General features: G+C 38.1%; 1 protein-coding gene across 4 annotated transcripts in view; it reads left to right on the top strand.

Annotated features, from left to right (window-relative positions):
• Positions 1-352: 352 nt before the first annotated feature.
• The window catches only part of LOC149197446 (translesion synthesis protein REV1-like), a 336,508-nt gene continuing 312,913 nt past the window's right edge, over positions 353-23,947 (top strand). For all 4 annotated transcript variants that reach the window (XM_089405836.1, XM_089405835.1, XM_089405837.1 and 1 more), the window contains exons 1-3: positions 353-587; positions 852-967; positions 1,196-1,272. In XM_089405836.1, coding sequence (XP_089261962.1) covers positions 867-967; positions 1,196-1,272 — 178 coding nt within the window. In that variant the 5' untranslated portion in view covers positions 353-587; positions 852-866. The remainder of the gene's footprint in view (positions 588-851; positions 968-1,195; positions 1,273-23,947) is intronic.

The raw sequence follows: 23,947 nt of genomic DNA, 5'->3' as shown, positions 1-23,947 counted from the left end.
CTTTTGTGATCTATTCAGATGTTGAATCTTGATTTTGATTGTGTTTTGCCTAGAATTGACATCATCTACTGGAAAATGAGCTTAGATAGATTAGTACCTGTCTATTGTCAAACTGTTGTTCTTTAACCAGCTATTACAGTTTTATAGATCTATTTAGATTGTTCAATTTTTTTGCTGTTTGTAAGTCTCTTATGATCTGTAACAGTTGGGTTCATAACATTAAGTTGACTCATAGGCTATGTATGTATTTAAAAAGTTTAAGGTCATGATTTTTTGAAGCTAGCTGTCTGTGTTTGTTCTATACAGGTATCTCTGAGTATAAACAGAGGCTTCCCCTTTTCAAATGAAAGTTAGGTGATGGATGCTGGGAATCAAACTTCCGTTCTGTTGAGTAGCTTATGTATACATTTAAATTGTCATCAATGAGATTATGACATTTTCCACACTTGTAAATATTGCTATATGTGCTCACCTATTTAAGTAATTATTTGTGTCCACACATACCCTGTTTCATGCTCATTACTTTAAAGTTGCAACCACTTGGTAAATTTATGGTCAACAGCCATCGACATTGAACCAAAGTCCTGGTATAACCTTCTTTACCATCTTCCCTTCTACTCAATGGCTTGCTAATTTATGATGATTCTCCTTGCATTCTGGTTTCTTTCCTTCCAATGTTTTGATATTCCATTTAGCACATTAGAGAGCAGATTCTCATTTTGAATATTGTGAATTTCCAGCACCCTTTATCTTTGTATATGCAACATGATTGTTCATGTGCACTTTTAATTATTTATATTTGGCAAGAGTTGTTAAATGATCTCATTTGCACAATTTGATTTACTGTTCAGGAGCTACGTAATTATATGATAGAATATGGAGGAGGATTTGAGAATTATTTTTCCAGAGATCGGGTTACACACATTATTTGTAGTAATCTTCCTGACAGCAAGATAAAAAATCTAAGGTAAGGTTAATGCTAGTATCTGCATACTGTCAAATTGCATATTGTAATCATAGGGAGCTTCTGGTACACATTGGTAAAATTTGGGTCATGTGTCCTTGCTAATTAATTATATTGAATTGCATTAGATTAAAGGTCTATGCAATAGGTCTCTAAGTAGCATTTTTAGAAGTATTGTCCAATATGCCATGGTTTTTAGGGTACTGATTGAATTTTTTATTGTGTACACAGGTCTTTCAGCAGGGGACTACCGGTTGTGAAACCACAATGGATAGTTGATAGTATTGCTGCCAACAAAATTTTACCTGGTAGGATGTGTAACTTCAATAATTTGTTTCCTTTTTTTCTTTAATTGCTTCTTTTGGAAGTTAAAGACAGATCAGAAGCAAGGTCAGAGTTCTTCAAACTCAGTGTTTCTCTGCAAAGTACATCCTAGCTTGCTATTGCATAGAATAGTTGTTAAACTTGGCAACTAGGGCCAAATTCCACCTTAGGACAGCTCATATGATGGAGATGTTTATTGCATTGGATTCCTCTTTCGGAGAGGTACAATTTTGATATAGAGATCATCTCATTTTGACAAGCAGAAATGGAATTATGAAATTATTTCTCATATGGACAAATTGTCAAGGTCAGCTCTAGTCAAATGTAGGCTCATGAAGCCCAATAGATGTGTCTCTTCACCTTCAACGAATTGTATAAATAAGAGAGACCTTTTCCTCATTTGGACATTATCTTATCACATATTCTTCTCTCTTTTGATTGGGTCATACAACATTGGAGGCATCTCTTCGTCTTTGCATGTGTGGCAGCTCCCTCTCTCTCTCTACTTCGCACGTGTGGCAGGAGGCCGAGTTTTTCTGGGTGAAACAGGTCGCAGATTTCAGGGCATTGACCAGTGTTGACTTTGGGTGATTTGACCAGCGTTGACCTCGATTTTTGTGCCAGAAGTTTGATTTTAGGAGGCCACATTTATTGGCACAGAAATCGAGGTGTTTGGGGACAGTTTGACTAGCGTTGACTTTAGGTTGTTTTCTGTTTTGACCGCAGAAAATTACAGCAGACTTTCTCTCTCCTTTGACTAGGTTTGACCAAAGAATTTGAGCTGATTTGAAGGCCGAATTGGACTGCTGTTTGGAGGATGTTTTGGGGCAGCTTTGACCACCATTGACTTTCTGGTTAGGGCTGATTTGACTGCTGATTTGGCAGATCTGTTTTGGGCTTGTATTTGTACTCTCTCTCTGCTGAACTATTGAAGAATAATAAGAAGATTTGATCAAAGGGTTTCCCCACATTGCGGTTTGTCCCTAGCATCCGCCACATCTTGTGTCCTCTTGTCTTGGCTTGTCTTATGCATATGATTTTATGTTCTATTTGCATTTATTGTCAATGTTTATAAGTTAATGTGATTGCTACTGGATATAATTGGAATTTGTCATTGGGCTGCTAAAGGAACATTGAAGTAAATTGTCTTAAGCATAGAACATACCATTGTTATTTAAAATTAACATGGTATCAGAGCTGAGGTGAAGACAAAGTCCAAGCAAAAGTGAAAGCAAAGCAATCACTAAAGGAAGTTGTTGGACAAGGACTTGGAATTAGTCCCAATGATGACTACATCTTTCTTCAAATCCAAGGACAAGCTTAAGGACAAGTTTGACTATCATGCATGGAAGATGACTTTGGATTTGACTTTGGAAGAAAATGATGCCATGGACTATGTCAAAGGAAGAATAACCAAGTCTCCTTCAAGTGTATCCGCTGCTGTTCAAACCAAGTACAAGAATGGTGAGGTAAAAACTAAGAAGATTATCATTGATTCTATTCATAAGCCTTTGGTTGCATATATTTCTGATTTGGAAACATCTAAGGAGAGGTATGAAAGGTTGGTTGAGATTTCAAACTCAAAGTAAACAATGCAAATCAAATTCTTTTTCTCAAGAACAAGTTGAAAGACATCAAGATGGATAGAAGAGAATCCATCCAATCTTACTTCATGAGGATCACCGAGATCAAGAATGATCTACTATCTATTGGAGAAGTCACTGGTGATCGTGAATTCTCTCTTATAGCACTTGGGGGCCTTACAAGAGATTGGGATGTGTTCAACACCACCATTCTCAACAATGACAGGATTCCGAGATTTGAGGAACTATTGGCCAGATGCACTCAAGAAGAAATAAGGATGATGGAGCGAGACAAGCCCTCAAATGGAAACAATCCTACTGCCTTCTCCGCTCATTCTAGAAGAAGGAACAATGCTGGTCCAAGGAATCAAGGACAAGGATTCAAGCCAAGATTCAAAGAAGGAAGAAAAGGAAGGTGTTTCAATTCTAACAAGTTTGACCACTTCGCTATAGCGTGTCCTCACAAGAAGGATACTCTAAGAGATGATGACAACAATAACAACAACAACTTCAAGGGCAATGGCAATGGAAGGAATAACAAGTTCAATAACAAAGGGAAGAGGAATGCTCCTGAAATTGAGGTGGTTGTCCTCCCAAGAAATCGAGAAACTCCAGGTATGATGAAGTTAATGTTGCAAAGCAAAATGAATTTTATCTTATTTCTGCCCTCAACACTGCCTCTGCTTCAGATACATTGGATCATTTGCTGATTGATAGTGGTGCCTCAAGGCACTTCCCTCAGTATAAAGAAGCTCTCTCAAACTTGGTTGAGAGAAAGACAAATATGGAGATCATACTTGGGGATAATGCCACTTATCCCGTGAAAGGAATTGGGACCGTTACTCTTCACTGAAATCAAGGTCAAACCCTTCACCTACAAGAAGTGCTATATGTACCTGACTTGAAAAAGAACTTGGTTTCTATTTCTGCGATGGAAGACAAAGGTTTTAAGGTGTCATTCATTGATGGGAAGGTTTATCTTTGGCAAAGTAATCCAAGAGATGCATTCATTCTAGGATTCAGGGTTGAAGGTCTTTATTAGGTTGGAGGTCCGTTGGGAGCAGTGATCTATGACACCTATCTTCAATCCAAATTATGGCATTGAAGATTTGCTCACCTTCATTTCAAAGCCTTACCTGATGTAAGGAAGATGGTCATAGGGATGCCCGAATTTAACTTGAATCATGAAGGTGTTTGTCAGGGATGTGAAGCTGGAAAACATACAAGGGGACCATTCCCCTCAAGTGAGACTCTAACCACTGATATACTTCAATTGGTCCATTCTGATCTATCAGGTATGATGCTCGTTACATCTTTGGGTGGATATTTGTATTATGCTATTTTTGTGGATGACTTCTCTCGCAAGACATGGATCTATTTCTTAAAGAAGAAGAACAAAGCATTCAAATGGTTTCTCTCCTTCAAAGCCTTGGTCGATTATCAAACATGGAAGAAAGGAACATTTGTGGGCTACAGTGAAACTTCGAAGGCATATGGAATCTATGTGCCTGGTCAAAGGGAAGTGGAATTAAGTCATGATGTCACTTTCGATGAAGATTTTGCACTTAGAAAGATTCAAGATCTTCCTATTCCAAGGAAGACCAATGATGATGCTGATGCAGAAAAGTAAGATGAATATCCGTCCGATGAACATGCCGATGTTGAAGGTCCGATGGATCCCATTGATCCGCCTCCTAGTGAGCCCTCTACTACAAGGAGGAAGCCTTTGTGGCTCAAAGATACTCTTGAAGATGCCGAGAAACACATTGCACCGAGGGGGACATTTCGTGAAAGTAGGAAGCCAAATAGGTACGAAGGGTACTTAGTTTTCATGAGTACCATTGTACAATCTGAGTCTTGTACATTCGAAGAAGCCGTGAAGCAATAGGTTTGGAAGGATGCGATGAACGAGGAGTATGAGTCGATCATGAAGAATGATGTATGGGATGTGGTTCCTAGACCCAAGGATAAGTCTGTGGTCACTTCGAAATGGCTCTACAAGATCAAACATGGAGCTGGTGGGAGTGCTGAGAAATTCACGGCCAGATTTGTAGCTTGGGGCTTCTCTCAAAAGGAAGGAGTAGGCTTTGATGAGATATTTGCACCAGTTGCTTGATATACCATGATCCGTTTGATCATAGCCCTTGTTGCCTCGCAAGGATGGAACCTTCATCAGATGGATGTCAAAATTGCCTTCTTGCATGGTTCGCTTAAGGAAGAAGTATATGCGAAACAACCCGAGGGGTTCGAAGTTCAAGATCGTGAGACACATGCATGCAGGTTGAAGAAAGCCCTTTATGGGTTGAAGCAAGCCCCTAGGACTTGGTATGAGAGGATTGATAACTATCTTATGAAGCTGGGATTTACAAGAAGGGATGTTGACCCGAACCTATACTTCAAGGTTGAGAAGGACATTCCTCTCATTCTAGGCCTTTATGTGGATGATCTCTTTTTGACAGGTGACGACCCTCTCATTCATCAATGCAAGTGGGTGTAGGCTTCTGAGTTCGAGATGAAGGACTCAAGACTGATGCATTATTTCCTAGGGTTGGAGGTCTGGCAAAAGCCAGGTGAGATTTTCCTTTCTTAGGAAAAATATATTGTGAAGCTACTTGAGAGATGTGGAATGGTGGATTGCAAGTCTGTGACTACTCGATGGAACTCAACTTTAAGAAGCTATGTGGAAGTGCTGCTGGGCCCAAATTGGCGAACTTTACGGAGTATCATCAACTTGTGGGAGCACTAATGTTCTTGGTCAATTCCCGTCCTAACATATGCTTTGCTGTGAACACGTTGATGTTGATTTGTGGTAGCATTGGATGTGCTCTAGCCATGAAAATTGGTGGAGAGGCTTAGGCACATAAGATCTCCAAGATCCATAAATGGTTTGGGGAAATTCCACCCGGTTGGAGAGACATTAAAATAATTAATATTTTTAATGGGGTTTCTAAGTCTAAATTTAGGAAAATTAAAATATTAATGGGTATTAATATAAAACTGGGTGAGAATGTTATAAATGACATGGATCAAGCCAAATCTAATCTTAGCCGTTGATTAGAGACTTAATCTCGGCTGTTGAAGACTCATCAGGAAAAGCATAAGAGGAGGCTTGAGGGTCAGTTGGAGATACACCAAGTTGATCAGTCAATTCAATTTTTTGGAGTGGGGTTTGTTGAGAAAATTCGAACTAGTGGTCTGTTGCAGCGAGGGGCAGTGAGTACATCGCAGAGAGGCAGGGATAATGCCAGAGGGTCAGCGCAAAGACCGAAGAGGTTGACGTAGAGGTAGCTAGAGCTACGCAGAGGCTGCGAGCTACGCAAAGGCAGTTGGGGACTGCGTAGAGGCTGAGGGGCCTATGTGGGTGACACAGAAGGCCAGAGAGCTGATGCGAGAGTCAGGAGGCTGACATAGAGGCTTCAGGAGCTATGCTGAAGCTAGCAGGACGTAGGGCCAAGAGGAAATGCTAGAAGGATTTTCGTGGGGCAGACTAGAGCTGAGAGGTTGAATATCTCTCTCCGTGAAGAGGTATTACTGCCATGTAACAATCTCTGTTGGGTGAGCCATTTCGGCACCTTAGTTGTACTCAAGAATCTGCGTAATAATAAAACCCTCAGAACTGCTGCAACGATTTTCCCACATTGGGTTTTTTCGCGAACGATTGTCCAAAAATAACTGTGTCCCTTGTGTGTTTGTTTCAGTATTTCAGTTGATGATATGTATATGAGTTAAGGATGCATTTGTGTTTATTTCAGTATTTATATTTATAAATAACTTGTTAATGGAATAGACAAGTAGGAGAAATAAACTAGATAATGCAGTAGGGGTTTCTAACATGTCAGAGTTAGAAATTTCAATAGTTGAGTCAATATATAGTCGAGCCTCATCACATTCATTGGATTGCTGCCAAGAATTTCTTGAGATATCTCCGGGGCACTATCCAATATGGACTGAGATACACTGCTAGGGATTTGAGGCTACATGGATATTCAAATGCTGACTGGGCTAGTAGTATGGTGGATCGTAAGAGCACGTCTGGGTGCTGCTTCTATATCTTAGATGAGCAGGAAGCAAAAATCGGTTGAACTAAACATCGCCGAGGTTGAATACATTGCTGCAAGCATGGCCTGTTGTGAAGCAGTCTAGTTGAGGAAGCTCTTCAGTGAGCTATTTGAGCATGGGATAGATACGACCGTGATCTTCTGCGACAACCAGAGTGGGATTCATTTATCAGAGAATCAGAGAAATTAGCATTAGTACTACTAATTTCATTGGTTAATGAAAAATATGTAATACAAAGCTTTACGGTATTGTAATGATTGGTGTTCTGCTTTCTATCATAACTACAACTTATATAAGTAATACAAAGATGTATGTAATATTGATAAGCATTGCTTACTTGTAATTGATGTTCCTATACATGATGCAATGGTAAAGTAAGTCCATTGCTCTGTTTAATTGTTTCTATTATTATAAACACACAGCTTATGTACACTTGTCATAGCTATCATATCTGCAACGTCTCATATTAGTGTAACCTTAAGCATCACAAGTATACCTTATCTCTATGACTAATTAGGCATCATTATACAACTCTAAGTGCATCCTTATTGTCAATGTACTGCCATTTCCATATGTTGAATACGGAGAATACATAAGTGTTTTATATAGAGAATTTGTTTACCTGTAAACACTAAGACCAGTATAGAGATACAAGTTCAATGAGCTAGTATGGGTAATGTAAGCACTATCACTCTGATACGCTCGTTCTCGTATGGAACCTCATCATGCTGTATTATTCAGTAACCTCCATGTCTATTCTATATATTGAATTACTACTATGTTTCTATTATAGCTAGTATGGGCTTCATGCTGATCATTGTCATGACGTATATATCAATGGTATTTACCTTCTTACTTATGTTATAGCTTGTTGTAAGCTATGGTTGATTATGAATACACGCGGTATCAACTTGATAAGAGTATATAGCTCGTCTCACCGAAGTAGGTATGTGATTCATTATGGTAATTACTATGTATCAAATCACGTAAGCTGATATCACTAGCTCTTCTAGTAATGGTTAAAGTATTGATTACTATGAATACGTACATATCTCTCCATGGTGTTATAACTAGGATCACTTAAAGCTTATTATATCCATACTCAACTCATGTCAAGTAGTACTATGATCCCCATATTAGCCAGTATGGTACCACATTGATATCAGGAACCACTTTATCCAGGATATGGTACAATGGGGAGAAGTTAGGCTCCAACACATTAGGACAGATGAGCAGGTTGTAGACATTTTCACGAAGCCTCTTGGGAAGGTTAAATTCTTAACCTTGCGAGAGAGACTTGGAGTCGTGGAACGACCCTCTTATGAGGGTCCTGTATGAGTTGGACACAGAGCTCTAGGAGTTCCTGGGGGCATGGGGTACTTCTTATTGCTAGCCATGAGTGACCACAGGGTGAGTGGTTCACCTTCTGCTAGTAGTGCGCTGGATATAGGGTGAGTGGTTCACCTTCCACCTTCTGCTAGTAATGTGCTGGATATAGGGTGAGTGGTTCACCTTCCCCTACCCGGACACATGCATGCAGGATGAGTGGGTCACCTTCCCCTACGGTTGACATATGCATAGGATGAGTGGTTCACCTTCTCCTATGGCATATGAACAGGATGAGTGGTTCACCTTCTCTTCCTGATGCCCTGACACACATCCTACCCATGGAGTCCGAGACTCATGGGAAGTATCTCTCATATGGCCAATGAGTTGGGAAAAGTTGGTTAGGGACCATAGCATTACCGATGGACGCATCATGTATTGCCGTACTCCCTATGACTAGGATGCATGGTGTTCAACAACTTGATCTGGGATCAGGGATCGACTTTAGTCAGTGGAGAGTGGTATGATACACTTTCGATCACTTCTTATTCATTATTTCTTTCAAGTTCAGCAGAGCAGAGCGGTGATGGCATGATGGTACAGGATGGCATGATGATGGATTGGTAGGTGGAATTCTCCTTAGTTGAGAGAGAGTTTTAAAATTGGCAACTAGGGCCAAATTCCACCTTAGGACAACTCATATGATGGAGATGATTATTGCATTAGATTCCTCTTTCAGAGAGGTACAATTTTGACATAAATATCATCTCATTTTGACAAGAAAAAATGGAATTATGAATTTATTTCTCTTATGGACAAATTATCAAGGTCGGCTCGAGTCAAATGTAGGCTCATGAAGCCCAATAGATGTGTCTCTTCACCCTCAACAAAGTGCATAAATAAGAGAGACCTTTTCCCCATTTGGACATCATCTCATCACATCTTCTTCTCTCTCTTAATCAAGTCGTACAACATTGGAGGCATCTCTTCTTCTTTGCACGTGTGGCAACTCCCTCTCTCTCTGCTTCGCATGTGTGGCAGGAGGCCGAGTTTTTCTGGGTGAAACAAGTTGTAGATTTCAGGGCATTGAGTAATGTTGACTTTGGGTGATTTGACCAACGTTGACCTCGATTTTTGTGACAAAAGTTCGATATTTGATTGCTAATTTGGCAGATCTGTTTTGGGCTTGTATTTGTGCTCTCTCTCTTTGCTGAACTATTGAAGAATAATAAGAAGATTTGATCAAAGGGTTTCCCCACATTGGGGTTTGTCCCTAGCACCCGCCACATCTTGTGTCCTCTTGTCTTATGCATATGATTTTATGTTATATCTGCATTTAGTGTCAATGTTTATAAGTTAATGTGATTGCTACTAGATATAATTGGAATTTGTCATTGGGCTACTAAAGGAACATTGAAGTAAATTGTCTTAATCATAGAACATACCATTGTTATCTAGTTAAGGCACTTTGTAAGGCTTTCAAATGTACAACTAGTTCGTGATGATCCAAACCAAGAGCATTAATATAAGATAATTTTATTAATGTCCAACAAATAACTACAAAATTAGGTCAATGGGATTGAAGAAGAGTACAATCAGTCTGAGTATGATGCGGGAGTGTGCTACTAGAAAATGCCGAAAGTACCACAAATAAAGAAAGAAACAAGCGATGGTGTTGGCATATACAGTCCATGTCAATAAACAAAAAATTTGTGTCTGCTCGAAAAAAAATGAGTGAGATAGGAAGATCAAGTGATGGAACTATGTTATGAAGAAAGTTCATAATAGCAGGTTAAACACTCTAAAAGACTTGGAATATGAAGATATCTGTTGAGGATACAATAATATATAAAATGTATTGAATAAGAATATGATATGATGAGAATGTTACAAATGAGGCCCGCTTATATATTTAGGTAGGTTCCTCTTCATGTATGGTCATGTCCCATTAGATATGCTTTTTCAGTACTAATTACTAATTAATGATCACTAATTAGTCATTACTATATTTACATTATTTTTTATATAAATTATATTCATAACATTGCTTTCCTCTTCAATGAGCTTTGTCCTCAAAGCTTATTACTAACAAGGTGTATCATCTGTTCTTTGTCTTTGTAATCTATTCATACCTTTGGAATTCTTCGAGTTGTCATCTTTGTTGATACAAGAGGATAAAGTCCTTTGAGTGATAAATAAATTGTCGAACTGAGAAATGATCTAACCATCCTAAATCAATCCTCTGTGGAACTTTGCAATTACTTGGTAGCTGGGATAAATTGTTATCGTCAGACTGGATTGTGCTTATATCATTATTCTTCGGAGCATAAGTTTGTTGTTTTTATTCTAAGTGATACAAATATGTAGATCGTTTGGAATATCTGTTCTTGTGATTTAGATGTAGATAAGGAGTTCTTCTGGTTTGAGTTTCCCTTATCGTGTGTGTGGCAATTTCTTGATTTTCTTCAAGTACTATTGTTGTTAGGTTGTCTATTGAATCATCACTTGGAATTTCTATCATTTGAACTGCAACATCTGAATATGTCTCCAGTTCCATTGGATTTGGATTTGTTTGAACTGTGAAATTAATGGAGTTTGTGTTTGTTCCATTTTCTTCTAGTTGGATTGCTCCATCCGAAGATTTTGACGCTTCTTTTGCGACAAGTTCTTCGAATTCACTCTTCAATGATTTCTTATCATCCTTAAGTTTCTTAATCTGATTAAGCAGATTTTGGTTATGATTTTTTAAACTTGAAAGTTCTTCGTTTTCTAGATTGTCGACTTTATTCTTAGTGTCCTTTTCATATTTTAATTTTTTGATTTGTTCTAATAACCATTGATTAAAGGTTTTTAAACGTAAATTTTCTTCCTCCTTTTCTGATAGATTATTGTTGAATTTCTTCTTGAGACATTCATTTTCTTCTAGTTTTTTCGTTGTATCTTTGGACTTTTTTAACCTTCTCAAATAATTTTTATTATGGTCCCATAGACACCAAATTTCTCTGTTACTTTTGGTTATATTTTATAAAATCGATCTTCGAGATCTTTATATTTTTTTTCGATGCTTCATTTTTTCGCTGAAGTTTTGCGAGTTCTTCCTTTAATCTTTTAATTTTTGTGTATGCGGATTACCTTGATATTCTTCCAAAGTAAACAATTTCGTACATGTTGGGCAAAGTATTGTGCAATTTTTAAAAATCCATGAATACTCATATTCTGTTCGACAAAACAGGTACCTGGGCCAAAACATAGAATTATGTATGGAATCCATAATTCCTTCATTCATCTTCAAATTAGATTCTATTTACATTTTTCAATAATTTTGTCAAACAATACTTTGTTTATGAAACTTATATATTCTTCGCGTGAGTGACCACTTCTTCAAAATATAATAAAGTCCCTTTTTTCTTTCGTAATATATATATAAAGTTAATGAATTAAAATTAATCTTTGACACTGTGTAGGGACACGACTATACTATTTGGCACACCACTGTTTGATCACCCAAGCGACGAATTTTATTATTATTATTTTTGCGTTTTCGAATCGCTGGATCGACTTAATCAGTTGTATGAGGGCGAGAATGGATTGTTGATAAGGAAAAATAGGGAGTGGTAACAACTGGCAGGTGCAAATCAACAATAATGACGGTTGCAGGTGTACAATGACAATGGTAGGGTGTATGGAGATGGGACGAGTATAGACGACACATTGGGCTATTGGCGGCTAATTGGACACAACGATGACGAGATGTGAAAAGGGAGAAGGTGACCGTCAAGCGATCGATTGGTAGGGAGCGAGGTGACCAACAATTTGGTATGCGGTAGCAGTGGCAACAACAAGTAGTGGCTATGTAAAATGCGGTGATGGTTGAAAACTGGAACTGCCGCTGAAAGTCCATGACAATGAGGACTTGTTGGAATGAAGGGCAGGTTGAAAAATTTGCTTGGCGGTTGATGGTTCGACGTTTGTGCAGTTTTGGTTGCACGACAACAACTGTATCTATGTGCAATGGTTGCACGCAACATGATGTATGCTATGTAGACACGACAAAGTAAGGTGGAGGCTTATGCGTGCTCTGGCGAGGATGATTCAGCTGCTCTAGACGACAGCCTGCTGGGCGGCGACGATGGTTGTAGAGATGGTCGCAGGCCAATTTATTTATTTATTTTTTTGACTTTTTATTTTATTTTATTTGCCTTTCATATATATATGTATGATTTTTTTTTTTTTTACTTTTGCTTTTTATATTTTTTCTGACCTTTATTTTTTTGTGACTTTTTATTTCGACTATATATAAAGATTTCTTTTTTAATAATATTTTTTTATATAATTTTTTTGAATATATATATATATATATATATATTTTCTTTTTTAATCTTGACCTCTTTTATTTTATATATATATATATATATATTTCTAATATATAATCTATATTTCTTTTCTTGTATTTTGATTTTTTTCCTTTTTAAAAAAGAAAATCTTTCCTCTTTCTATTTTTTTTTAATGGCCAAAGATATCTCCAAAATTGTGTAGCGAAACACTTTGATGACAAATTGATGGCCAAAGGCCGGATCACACTAGCTTTGTGTAGCGGTTGAGCAACCAGAGGATTGAATAACTCCGATACCAATGTTACGAACAAAGTCTGCAATAGCAGGTTAAACACTCCAAAAGACTTGGAATATGAAGATATCCATCGAGGATACAATAATATATAAAATGTATTGAATACGAATATGATATGATGAGAATGTTACAAATGAGGCCTGCTTATATATCTATGCAGGTGCCTCTTCATGGATGGTCATGTTCCATTAGACATGTTTCTTTAGTAATAATTACTAATTAATGATCACTAATTAATTATTACTATATTTACATTATTTTATATATAAATTATATTCGTAACAAGCTAAAAATGTTAAGGGCTCCTAAATCTGATGACTGATGGCAAGGGAGGTGAACAAGGCACTGGAAGTCACTGTTGAATTCAACCCTATGCCCTAGCCCTAGTGGCTTCTTGAAGGGCTGAAATTGAGTGAGAGAGGAAATAATGAAGTTTTAATAGTTTTTGACCATCTGTGTAGAAACCAGTGCCTACTACTTGTGTGATGGGGTCCACGGGAAATTTTTTATGGATATATCAAACCTTGGAAAGGAGTAAAGGGCGAAACCCCAAGTTTCCACTTTCAAGACCAAACCACATTAAGTGCGTGCCATATTTAAGTGAATTAACAAATCACTTAAGTGAACCGTACATCATTAAATAGACATAAAAATACAACCACTAATGTCATTGGATGCCACATGTGTGGTTCAACCCTCCATTGTGACAGAAATAAGCTTGGAAATGCATAAAGGAGGAGAGCGTTGAAGCATGTGACACGTGGCATCTGTGGGGGGCCCATGTGGATACAACTAGCCCATCTATCCCTTGGAGAGTGTGACCAATACTTGGAAACTAGGCTGCTTGGAAGTGAGAGTGGGGAGTGACAAATTTTAGAAGCTTTCAGGTTGGGAGCGAATTTTATGTAATATGTATTTTTATATATTTTGATGCATGTATGTCAACAAAAGCATGTAGAATGTTGAATTAGTTATAAAAGACATAAAAACATGGATTAAACTACATAACATCAATCATCTGGTAGACATGGGATCATCAACATAGGATCCCACTACATGGGATCATCAACATGAGCTACATAAACATCATCTGGATTAGAGTCTAAGGACTCCTCAGATTCCTCTGCAACCTCAGTAGTAGTAGTAGTGGCAACAAAACTAGACATCAAAACTACAAATCACTGATCAACATGATCACCCATGAAATTCATCATTGATTAAACACTACTAGAAATGGGATCATCAACAAGAGCTACTTAAACATTATTTAGCTGAAAGTCTTTATACTTGGATTGCTCAACCTAATAATATGGTAGAAACTGAAATTTTTTAACTTGCCTAACCAATGATTTTGGTTTGAGTGAAGAGTTCATCTCCTCAACCTTATAATATGGTAGAAAATGCTTAGCATGCCTAACCAATAATTTTCCTTTGCGTGAAGGAACATTTTAGTTAAGGCCACGGTAGAGGAGTTCAACAAGTAATACCACCATCAATGACACCGACATCAAGGTACTTAAAAGGCTTCATGCTCTTGACTAGAGAAAATGCCAATCTCATACCCTCACACATGACAAAATCAATTGGAAACATTGCATTCTCCTAAATCGTGAAATCCTGAAAACCATTAAGTCCGTTGGATTTTGAATGATATCTAAGGGTCTAGTTTCTCCATCTGGAATCCAATGAGGTCGAAACCACTCTCAAACATCTTGAGTCATTACATGGTAATGTTAAAAATTTAAGTAAAAGAATGAAAATGAAAGGTAAAGGAAATGCCACTTTTACTTTAAGAATTTAATGTATTAATTGCCAACGTTGTTAGGGTTGAGAATCTTAACCACCTGTGAAAGCGCTCTAGGGAGGGAGCGACTTTTTTTTGGCGGGAGTGACTAGGCAACGAATTTTTTTATTCACTCCCAAACAAGAGCGAATTGAGAGTGTGCTCCCGAGGTCGCTCCCCTAGCGCTTCTAAGTGGAGCACGCTTTAGAGCGGATTCGGGTGGGTGGGGATCACTACCCTCAACCTTGCTTGGATAAACACGATATGCCTCAAAAACTATGAGATTTCCTTGGGGAGTGTGAAATTAGATGAACATGAGTAGAATCGCTTCAAAGGGCTCACAACCAAAGTGTGAAAAATACATAAGAATAGAGAGGCTCCATATGGGAATAATAGGTGTGCTAAACCATAGGTGTGAAAATTATTACAAAGTGTAATCACCTTTTACATAGCAATAAAGTGAGTGATTAACTAGGGCTCTCGTAAATCGTGTGTCTTAGTAGATCCATCTGAAGATGCTCGAATACCTACCCAGGACTTAAATGCTCGACATGATGGGAATTACCACCACGACGAGATAGTTGGTTGGAGCAATAAACCCAATCACCTTGAGAATGGGGTCTAAAGGGCTTGCCATCACATTCCACCACAGGGGATCTAGGCTGCCAACTAGCTAATACTTGTACATCATGTCATCCCACACGACCATTTGCATAGAAATCGTCACACTTTGGGCTCATTAGCATGGTCACATTTTGTGAAAAAATGTAAGGTATACTACATGGATTTGAGGTGTAGTAGGTACGCTATCTCTTGAATTGCTAGCTTGTTTGGAACAAACTTAGTTACTAAATGTGGGCGTTTGGTAGTTCAAACATTCTTTTATATGTATTGCACACTATTACATACCATCCTTTGTAGTGCTTATTGCATGCATTGCTTCTTCTATCATGTTAGGGGTTGGTTTGCAAAAGATTATAATGTATAAGTATCCATCTGTGAGAACGGCGTGGATGAATAACTGACTAAAAGCAGGGCTCCTTGTAGCCATTTTTGGAAATATAACAAGCAAATAACACACTAAAAGCAAGAAAAATTGAAGTGTTGAATTTTTTTTTTTCCCAAGGCCATTGGTTCAGACTTGAAGTTGTGAGAATCAAAACATAATGGCACTGTAGGTTCGCCAATGGCAATAACTAGACGACTTATTGTGACCAATGTTGCAAGCACTGTTCCCCCGCCCTCGGTTCAAGAGACAGATTTGCATCACAGAGGAATTTGTGGGCGATCCTCGGGCGGAACCGTAGTTCTGAAAATAAGAAATGTGGTTCCTAGACTTTTGTAACCGTGACAGTTTTGAACTGCGGTTCCGCAAGCTTGAGCTGCAATTCCAATATGGTTATGCAATCTGAACCACAATTCTAACACAATTACGTAGGCTTAAACGATGGTTCCGCCATGGTTCCGAAAATTGCTCACACGGTTTCGCGGGGATTTTTTTTGGGGGGGGGGGTTTGAATAATTATGCAAGGAACTATGCTTACAAGACACTCCCAAGGTGCTCCCTAGATGCCCCCTAATGGTAATGTTTTCATCCTTTTACTTAAATTTTTAATATTACCATGAAATGACTCAAGATGTTTTAGAGTGGTTCCAATCGCATCATACTTCATATGGAGAAAATAGAATTTTATATCCAATTCAAAATTCAACAGACTAAACAGTTTTCAAGATTTCAGGATCAATGGAATTGTGGCATTTTATTAGATTATATCATGTATGAGGGTGTGTGATTGGCATTTAATTAACAACACCAAGCCCTACATGTACCCTAGTGTTGGTGGTGTTGATTTTTGAACTCCTTTGTCATGGCGTTAGCAAAAATGTACCTTCACTCAAGTCAAAATCATTGATCAGGCTATGATAAATTTTTTCTACCATTTTATAATTCTTGGATTAGGCCGTTTGATCAAATTTGGGCAATGTTGACTAATATCCCTAGAGAATCAAAGTAGAGGCAAATGCTAGACAAGAAGAGAGGAATCTAGATTCTAGATGGTTGATGCTTGAATAATTAATCATTAATGTACTATGGATGTGATTTCTATCTTGATTTGTGTAAAATATGCATGCTTTGATATATTCTACAACTAATTTGGCACTCTCGATGCATTTTTTGAATATGCAATGATATATATGCTGCTGGGATGCTTCGCTTTTGATAATAAAAAGTTGGTGCCAAAAGAAACTCGATAATAAGCTTAGGTGGATGCCTCACTATACAATCTCATACATAATTGGTCTTGGCAAGGTACAAAATATCAATGTTGCGAACATCGCGATCAGGATTAAATCCGCGAGGGGAAAAAATCGGAAAAATCAAGAAAAAATCGGGAAAAAATTGGCAAATACAAAAATATTCATTTTTTTTTCAATTTTTTTCATATCTAAAGCATCTTCAACATAAAATAAATACATTGACACATAAATATGATAAAAGAACTAATATATAAGATGTGTAATATCATTTCTAGTGCTACATAACACATAACAATGAATCACGTCCTGAATAGTAAGTCCTGACTCCTGAGTCCCAACTCAGCCTCAAAATATCAACAAAAATTATAATAATGTATCTCATATCATGAGTCATAATGTCATATACAATGAAATGAACCAAATAACTAATACTACTGATTTTCTCTGCCCCTCTTGCGAGAAAATGCAATAGCTTTCCCTCTAGATGTAGATGCCGGTGGAGTTGGCAGTGGACTTTGCTGTGCTCTAGAAGTTGAAGAACTAGGAGCTACAGGAGGTAGACCACGTCCTCTACTGGTGACAGGGGTAGCCTGGGTAGGTGGTGTCACCTCCTCCTCCTGTTGCTCCTCCTCCTCCCCCTCTACCCCCTCCACTACCTCCTGCTCTAACCAATCATCGACAGACTCCATGAGAGGCCTCTCGGCCTCAACCCTCCATGCAACAGTGGTGTCAATCCCATCCAATGAGATGGCCTTCTTATCAAGTGTCCTCTCAAGTTGCCTCACCCACAATCGAAGATTGTAGTAGACATAGACCATGTCATTAAGTTGTTGGGACTCCAACCTGTACAAAGGTCATAAAATAATAATTATAAAAAAATATTATTTGATGAATACAAAAAATTAATTGGAAATTTGCAATGTTTTAAGTTTTAACTTTAAACTATTGCGCTTCTTGGTGTTTATTTTTTCAAATACACTCCAGTTGCGCTCACATCTACAACAAAATTACAAATAAGATAAACACAAGAAGACAAATGAAATTTGAAAGTTGAAGCAAAGTATGAAGCTATGAACTTGAAGAGACATTGAAATTTGAAACAAACTAAAAAATAACTTGGCATTTTAGTCTTCTTATCAACCACAACCATTTCAAAGCTAAATGTGCCACTTTCCACCCTGTATATCTCCATTTCTTTGGAGGTTTTTGCACGTTCTGCTAGATATGGCACCATCCTCTGAACACAGGTGAAGAATCCATCCATGACCTCAGCATCAAATAAGAACCCACAGGGGTAAGCAAATGCGAGGTTCAGGCAGATCCCTGCAACATGAATGAGACGATGGAGTGTGTTGTTCCATCGTTCATCAATCACTGCCCATAGGAGGAGTTGTTTTTGAAACCCCTCATCTCCCTTATCATCATAGTAGGTCCGAATGGATTATTTGACCCTGTCTTGGCCTCATACAAGTAGCCCATTGCAGGCTTGTCACCATCAACTAATCGAAGAACCTTTACCAAAGGTTCAGTAACGTTGCACATCTCCTGCACTCCTACTCAGAAGCTTTCCTGGTATGAAACTAATCTGCATATGGCCTCTCCCTCTGGTTTGCAGCTAAATGCCAAAGCACGCCACTGATCTGAAAGAAACATTCTCTTCACATCCCACATAGAATTCAAGAGGGATTGAAGAGATATGAAATTGTTGGAAAACTGTGTAATGGCGCGGCGCACCAACTCCTTGTTGTTGAATGTTCTCATCAAATGAAGCACATATGCATGATTATATGTAAATTTTGTAATTTTTTTTGATGAGTCAACAATATCTTTGACAAAAAGAATTTTTCCTATGCCCTCCAACATCAAATCAATGCAATGTGAAGCACAAGGTGTCCAAAATAAAGTAGGACATAAGCATCTTGCCACCAACAACATAATTTGCAGCATCCATTATGACTTGGACAACATGTTCTGGACCCACCACCAAAATAAACACATCCAACAAATCACATAATAATTTTGCATTTTTGATATCTGCAAATGCATCAACAGATTTCATAAACATTGTCCCCTTGGAACAATTAACCAAGAAGTTTATAAAGCTTCTCCCTTTTGATCGGTCCAACCATCTGACATCACAGTGCATCCTGTGTGTGCCCATGATTCCCTAAACTCCTCCAATCTTTTGGTACAATCAACCTTTTAATATTGAAGAATGCTGCCTGTAAAGTCATCATAAGAAGGGACTTTGTACCCTGGGCCAACAATTGCAATAACATCAACAACAGGCTGGAAAAATGGATTATTCCTTGCAACGCTGAAAGGAATATCACTCCAAAGAAGAAACTTGCCCAACAACTTGTCAGTTTCTTCTTTCTCCCTTTTTTTTAAGTATTGAAAAGATAGATGGTTGTGAACCAGCCGTGGTTCTAGGAACAAAATATGATGAGGCAGCTACAGGGTTGGTTGTAGATATTGATGCTGAAGTAGAACCAGTGCCACTCTCATATTCACCTCCTAACACTCTATTCCCTGCTAGTTGACTCCTCAGAGTTGACTTGGGTTGTTTGGTTTGCTCTATTTCTTCCAGAGATCTAAGGGCTCTTCGGATGATTTCTGAATTTGTATTGGTGCAAGGCCCTACCTCATGTCCAAGGATTTGTGCAAGATGATACTTCAATCTATACACCCCCCCTGTCATGTGATGCCCACACAACTTGCAAGACAAGTTTGATGTGTCAAACACTCTATCAGGTTCAGCGAATTCCCACAGAGGGTCCAATTTCCTTGGCATGTTTGTAACTTGGTTGAACTCTTGAGTTTTAATGTAAGATGAAGTGTGAAGTTGAACCTAGGGCATAAGAAGAATTGCAAGTAAAAAAAATAAAGATAAAATTTACATAGAACACATTGAATTTTGACCAACAAAAATCCCTCAAATCAATGAAACAATAATAGGAAAAATGCACATTCAAACCCAAACAAAATGATGCAAAAAAATAGAGCTCAAGAAGTTTGATCTGTCAAACCTTCCATCAAGTTCACCAAATTCCCACAGAGGGTTCAATTTCCTTGGCATGTTTATAACTTGCTTGAGCTCTTGAGTTTTAATGTAAGATGAAGTTTGAAGTTGAACTTAGGGCATAAGAAGAATTGTAAGTTAAAAAAATAAAAATAAAATTTACATACAACACATTGAATTTTTGACGAAGAAAAAACCTCAAATCAATGCAACAATAATAGAAAAAATTCATTTTCAAACCCAAACAAAATGATGCAAAAAAATAGAGCATAAGAAGAAATTAAACTAATAAATCTAACAATCAAGTTTCTGTATTTTTGACCAAAATGAACCTTCTCCACTCTATGCAACAAGAATGGAAAAAAACACAATCAAATCTACTAAAAAATCATTGATAATCAATGGGTTATAGAAACCCAAGCAAAAACAAGAAAAAAAGAAGAAGCCAAATTTGGTGCCCATACCTGGAAACCATGCTATGCCGAAGAAATTTGGTCCAAACTCAAATTTGTCTTGCTTGGGATGCCAAAATCTTCCGTTTTTCTCCTCTGCCCTTGTAGTCGACTTCCTCTCCTCAACTCTCAAACAAGCCCGCTGTTTGAGAAAAATGACAAACAAAAACCCAAAAATCGCTTTAAAAATGCGTTGTTCGGAGCACCCGCAATTTTTTTGAAAAAATCGTGATTTTTTGAAAATAAAAAAATTGCCGAAAAAATTGGCGATTAAATCGTCCTGGTGAAAAAATCGCGATGTTCTCAACACTGCAAAATATATCAAAGGTGAGATGTAATGATTGAAACCTTGAAAAAAATTGCTATACGATTGATAAAAGAGATGAATATACGGGAACTGTTACCCACCAAAAGTGGGTGATCCCTAGGAATTTTTTTCTTCTATTCATCCCTTTAGTTGTCAGCCAACAACCCTTGAGAGTCAACCAACAACCCTTGAGAGGCACCTTGTAGCTGTTGAAATATGTAACTAGGTTCGGTCTTCATAATGATATGTGTAATTATGATATTATGTAATTTATGTAAAGAAGAAAAATAGAATTATTTTGTCATACTTGAGTCATGGGTTTCATGCTCAAGGAATTTTATTTTATAGATGAAGCGCGTATTGAGAGCTATTAGGATTGGTCATCGAGTCATAAAGTCTATTGAGTCAATGTCAAGTATTGAAGACCCATTTGAGCATGTTACACATTATAAAAGGAGAAGTTATTTGTGTCACAAACCCTCCAAGATCTTGTCACAAGCACCCCTCATGTTGGCCTTCAAAAGAGATGAAGATCATTTGGCCTTCAAAAGAGATGAAGATCATTCTAAACAAGCATGTCGACCTAGTCACAAGGTGAAGTCTTCTTATTTTGATGGACAATCCACTATATATAGTGAGGACTCGACCTCCATTAGTACACAATTTGATCAAGCATTTGAATTCGAAGAAGTGCGAGAATCACATAAGAGCCTCTCTCTAAGCGAAGAAGGAAAAACAAAAATCTGAATTGTTTTGGGTCTGTTTTAGGGCTAATATCTCTCACACGTGTGAGAAGTGGTATCATTTGCTGCAGAAGAAGCCAAAATTGTCACAGTCATCTTAGGAAGCCGAATTAAGGAAGAGAACAAGGCAATAATACAAGCCGAATTGAAGTGGAAAAAGTCTCCATCCAAGCGAAGGGAACAAGGGTACAAAAATTGGTGGTGATCCTTCTCGCGTGCTGCAACTAGGGTTTTTGAAGAGATCGAGAGTTGCAGGTTTGAACCAAGAAGCCGAAATCTAAAGGATAGCCGAGACAGAAGGGGAAGCAAGCAGTTTGACCATCGTTGACTCAAGGAAGAAGAAATCAAACGAAGAAGTCTTGTGACTTGGTCTTGGAGAGGTTGATATGTCAAGGGTCTTGGTCTTGGTATTCGTCAATTGAAGTTTCTATAAGAAGAAGAATTCGTTTGGGTTTTCCTCTCAAGTTGGAGAGGTTTTGGCCCTGGATGATCGCCTACATCTTGTGTCTCTTGTCTCATTATTGTTTATGGTTTGGTAACTATTTGACGAAGAAGAACACTATAGTAATCTAACTCAAAGAAGAACCTAATCTAAAGAAGTATTCATAAGCAGTTATCATCAAAGAGAAATCACCTATTTGTAGGAATTTACAGGGTAAGTTTCTTAGATAGAACACCAAGGGACACTGCGCACAAACAGATCACATATCAATACACCAATATTCTTGACGTTTTTAAAACCTTCAAAGAGGGAAACAGTCCACGGCCTGAGCCAACGCGGCCACTTAAGGCAATTTATTAATAAAAGAAAGAAAATTTACATAAGCTTCTCTCATGAAAGGTCACCCTACAAATGACCCTCCATGCTCTTTAAATAGAGATCATGGACCAATCGGGTGTTAAGCCACGGATCAAGTGTCTGTAATACCGAGGAGAGAATGAACCATTGGATCACTTAATGTCTACAACATATCGTGACTGTCGAATTGTAAGTTACAAAAGTACATAGTAAAGAAACACACTTTACCTAACTCGACACTAGACCAAGTTATACTTAACTATTTCCTATGTGTCGGAATATCCCAACATCCCTCCTTAAAAACAACTTGGGATAGGATTGAAGGATGTACAAATATGACACAATAGGAGAAGGAAGGAGGCATTAGAGCCTATCCCCCCTTAGTGACAACTTCCTAAACTCCAACCATAAATCAAAGTTTAGTAAACTTCGCCTTTGTGGGAGCCTTTGTAAAGATGTCTGCAACTTGATCATCGGTTGAACAATATTGCACTTCAAGAACATGGTCATGAATGAGCTTTCTGATGAAGTGCATGCGTAGTTCAATGTGTTTGCTATGTTGATGTTGGACTGGATCTTTGCATAGTTGAATGGCACTTTGATTATCACACCAAAGTGTAGTCGAATGTTGCTGCTGAAAGCCAAACTCTACTGGGATTTGACGAAGCTACAGGGCTTCCTTACTAGCTTCTACGACACCACGATACTTTGCTTCTGCTGAAGAAAGATAAATGTCACTTTGTTTCTTACAAGCCCATGTAATAGGTCCAAAACCAAGAGTGAACATATAACCCGCTGTAGACTTTCGATCATCAAGGTCACCAACCCAATCGGAGTGAAACCAACCAATAGAGGAGATGCTTCTGCACTGTAATGAATCCCAAACTGAATTGTACCTCGAACATAACGAAGTATTCTTTTCGCTGCTTCACAATGACTTTCATGTGAGTTTTGCATAAACCGAGCAGTAAGGCCAACAACAAAGGAAAGGTCAGGACGGGTATGGGTCAGATACAAAAGTTTTCCTACAAGTTGACGGTATAAGGTAGCATCAGCTTCAGGGGAGGTACAAGTGACTGAAAGTTTGACTCCAGACTGAAAGGGAGAAGGGGCCTGCTTACAGTCTTCCATGTGAAAGTGGCGTAGAAGATCACAGGCATACTTGGACTGGGAAAGGGAAATACCTTCCTTGGATTGCAAGACTTGAAGACCAAGAAAATAATGCAAGTGTCCTAAGTCTTTCATTTCAAACTGCTTTTTAAGGCTAGACTTCACATGGTTTATAAGGTTGGGATCACTACCAGTAAGGATAAGATCATCAACATAAAGAACAAGAATGATAAGAGACTTATCCACTTTCTTGGTGTAGACAATATTGTCAGAATAACACCTAGAAAAGCCCGTATCTAAAAGAAAGCTATCCATTTTGGCATACCAAGCCAGAGGGGCTTGCTTGAGACCATAAAGGGATTTCTTAAGCTGACATACAAGGCTGGAGTTTGTTTGTATAAAGCCAGGAGGTTGTTCCATATAGATTTCTTCATGCAAGTCCCCTTGCAAGAAGGCATATTTAACATCCATCTGATGGACTTCCTATTTCAAAGAGGCAGCAAGGGAAAGAACGAGACGGATAGAGTTCATTTTGGCAACAAGGGAGAAAGTTTTAGTATAGTCAATGCCTTCAACTTGTGAAAAAC

This window comes from Pinus tabuliformis, chromosome 2_2 (genome assembly GCF_031772625.1).
Source record: "Pinus tabuliformis cultivar Carrire ecotype Pingquan chromosome 2_2, CPIR1, whole genome shotgun sequence".
In the NCBI taxonomy this organism is placed as follows: domain Eukaryota; kingdom Viridiplantae; phylum Streptophyta; class Pinopsida; order Pinales; family Pinaceae; genus Pinus; species Pinus tabuliformis.
Note: the sequence above shows the minus strand (reverse complement) of the source record. Positions and strands in the feature narration are given on the sequence as shown.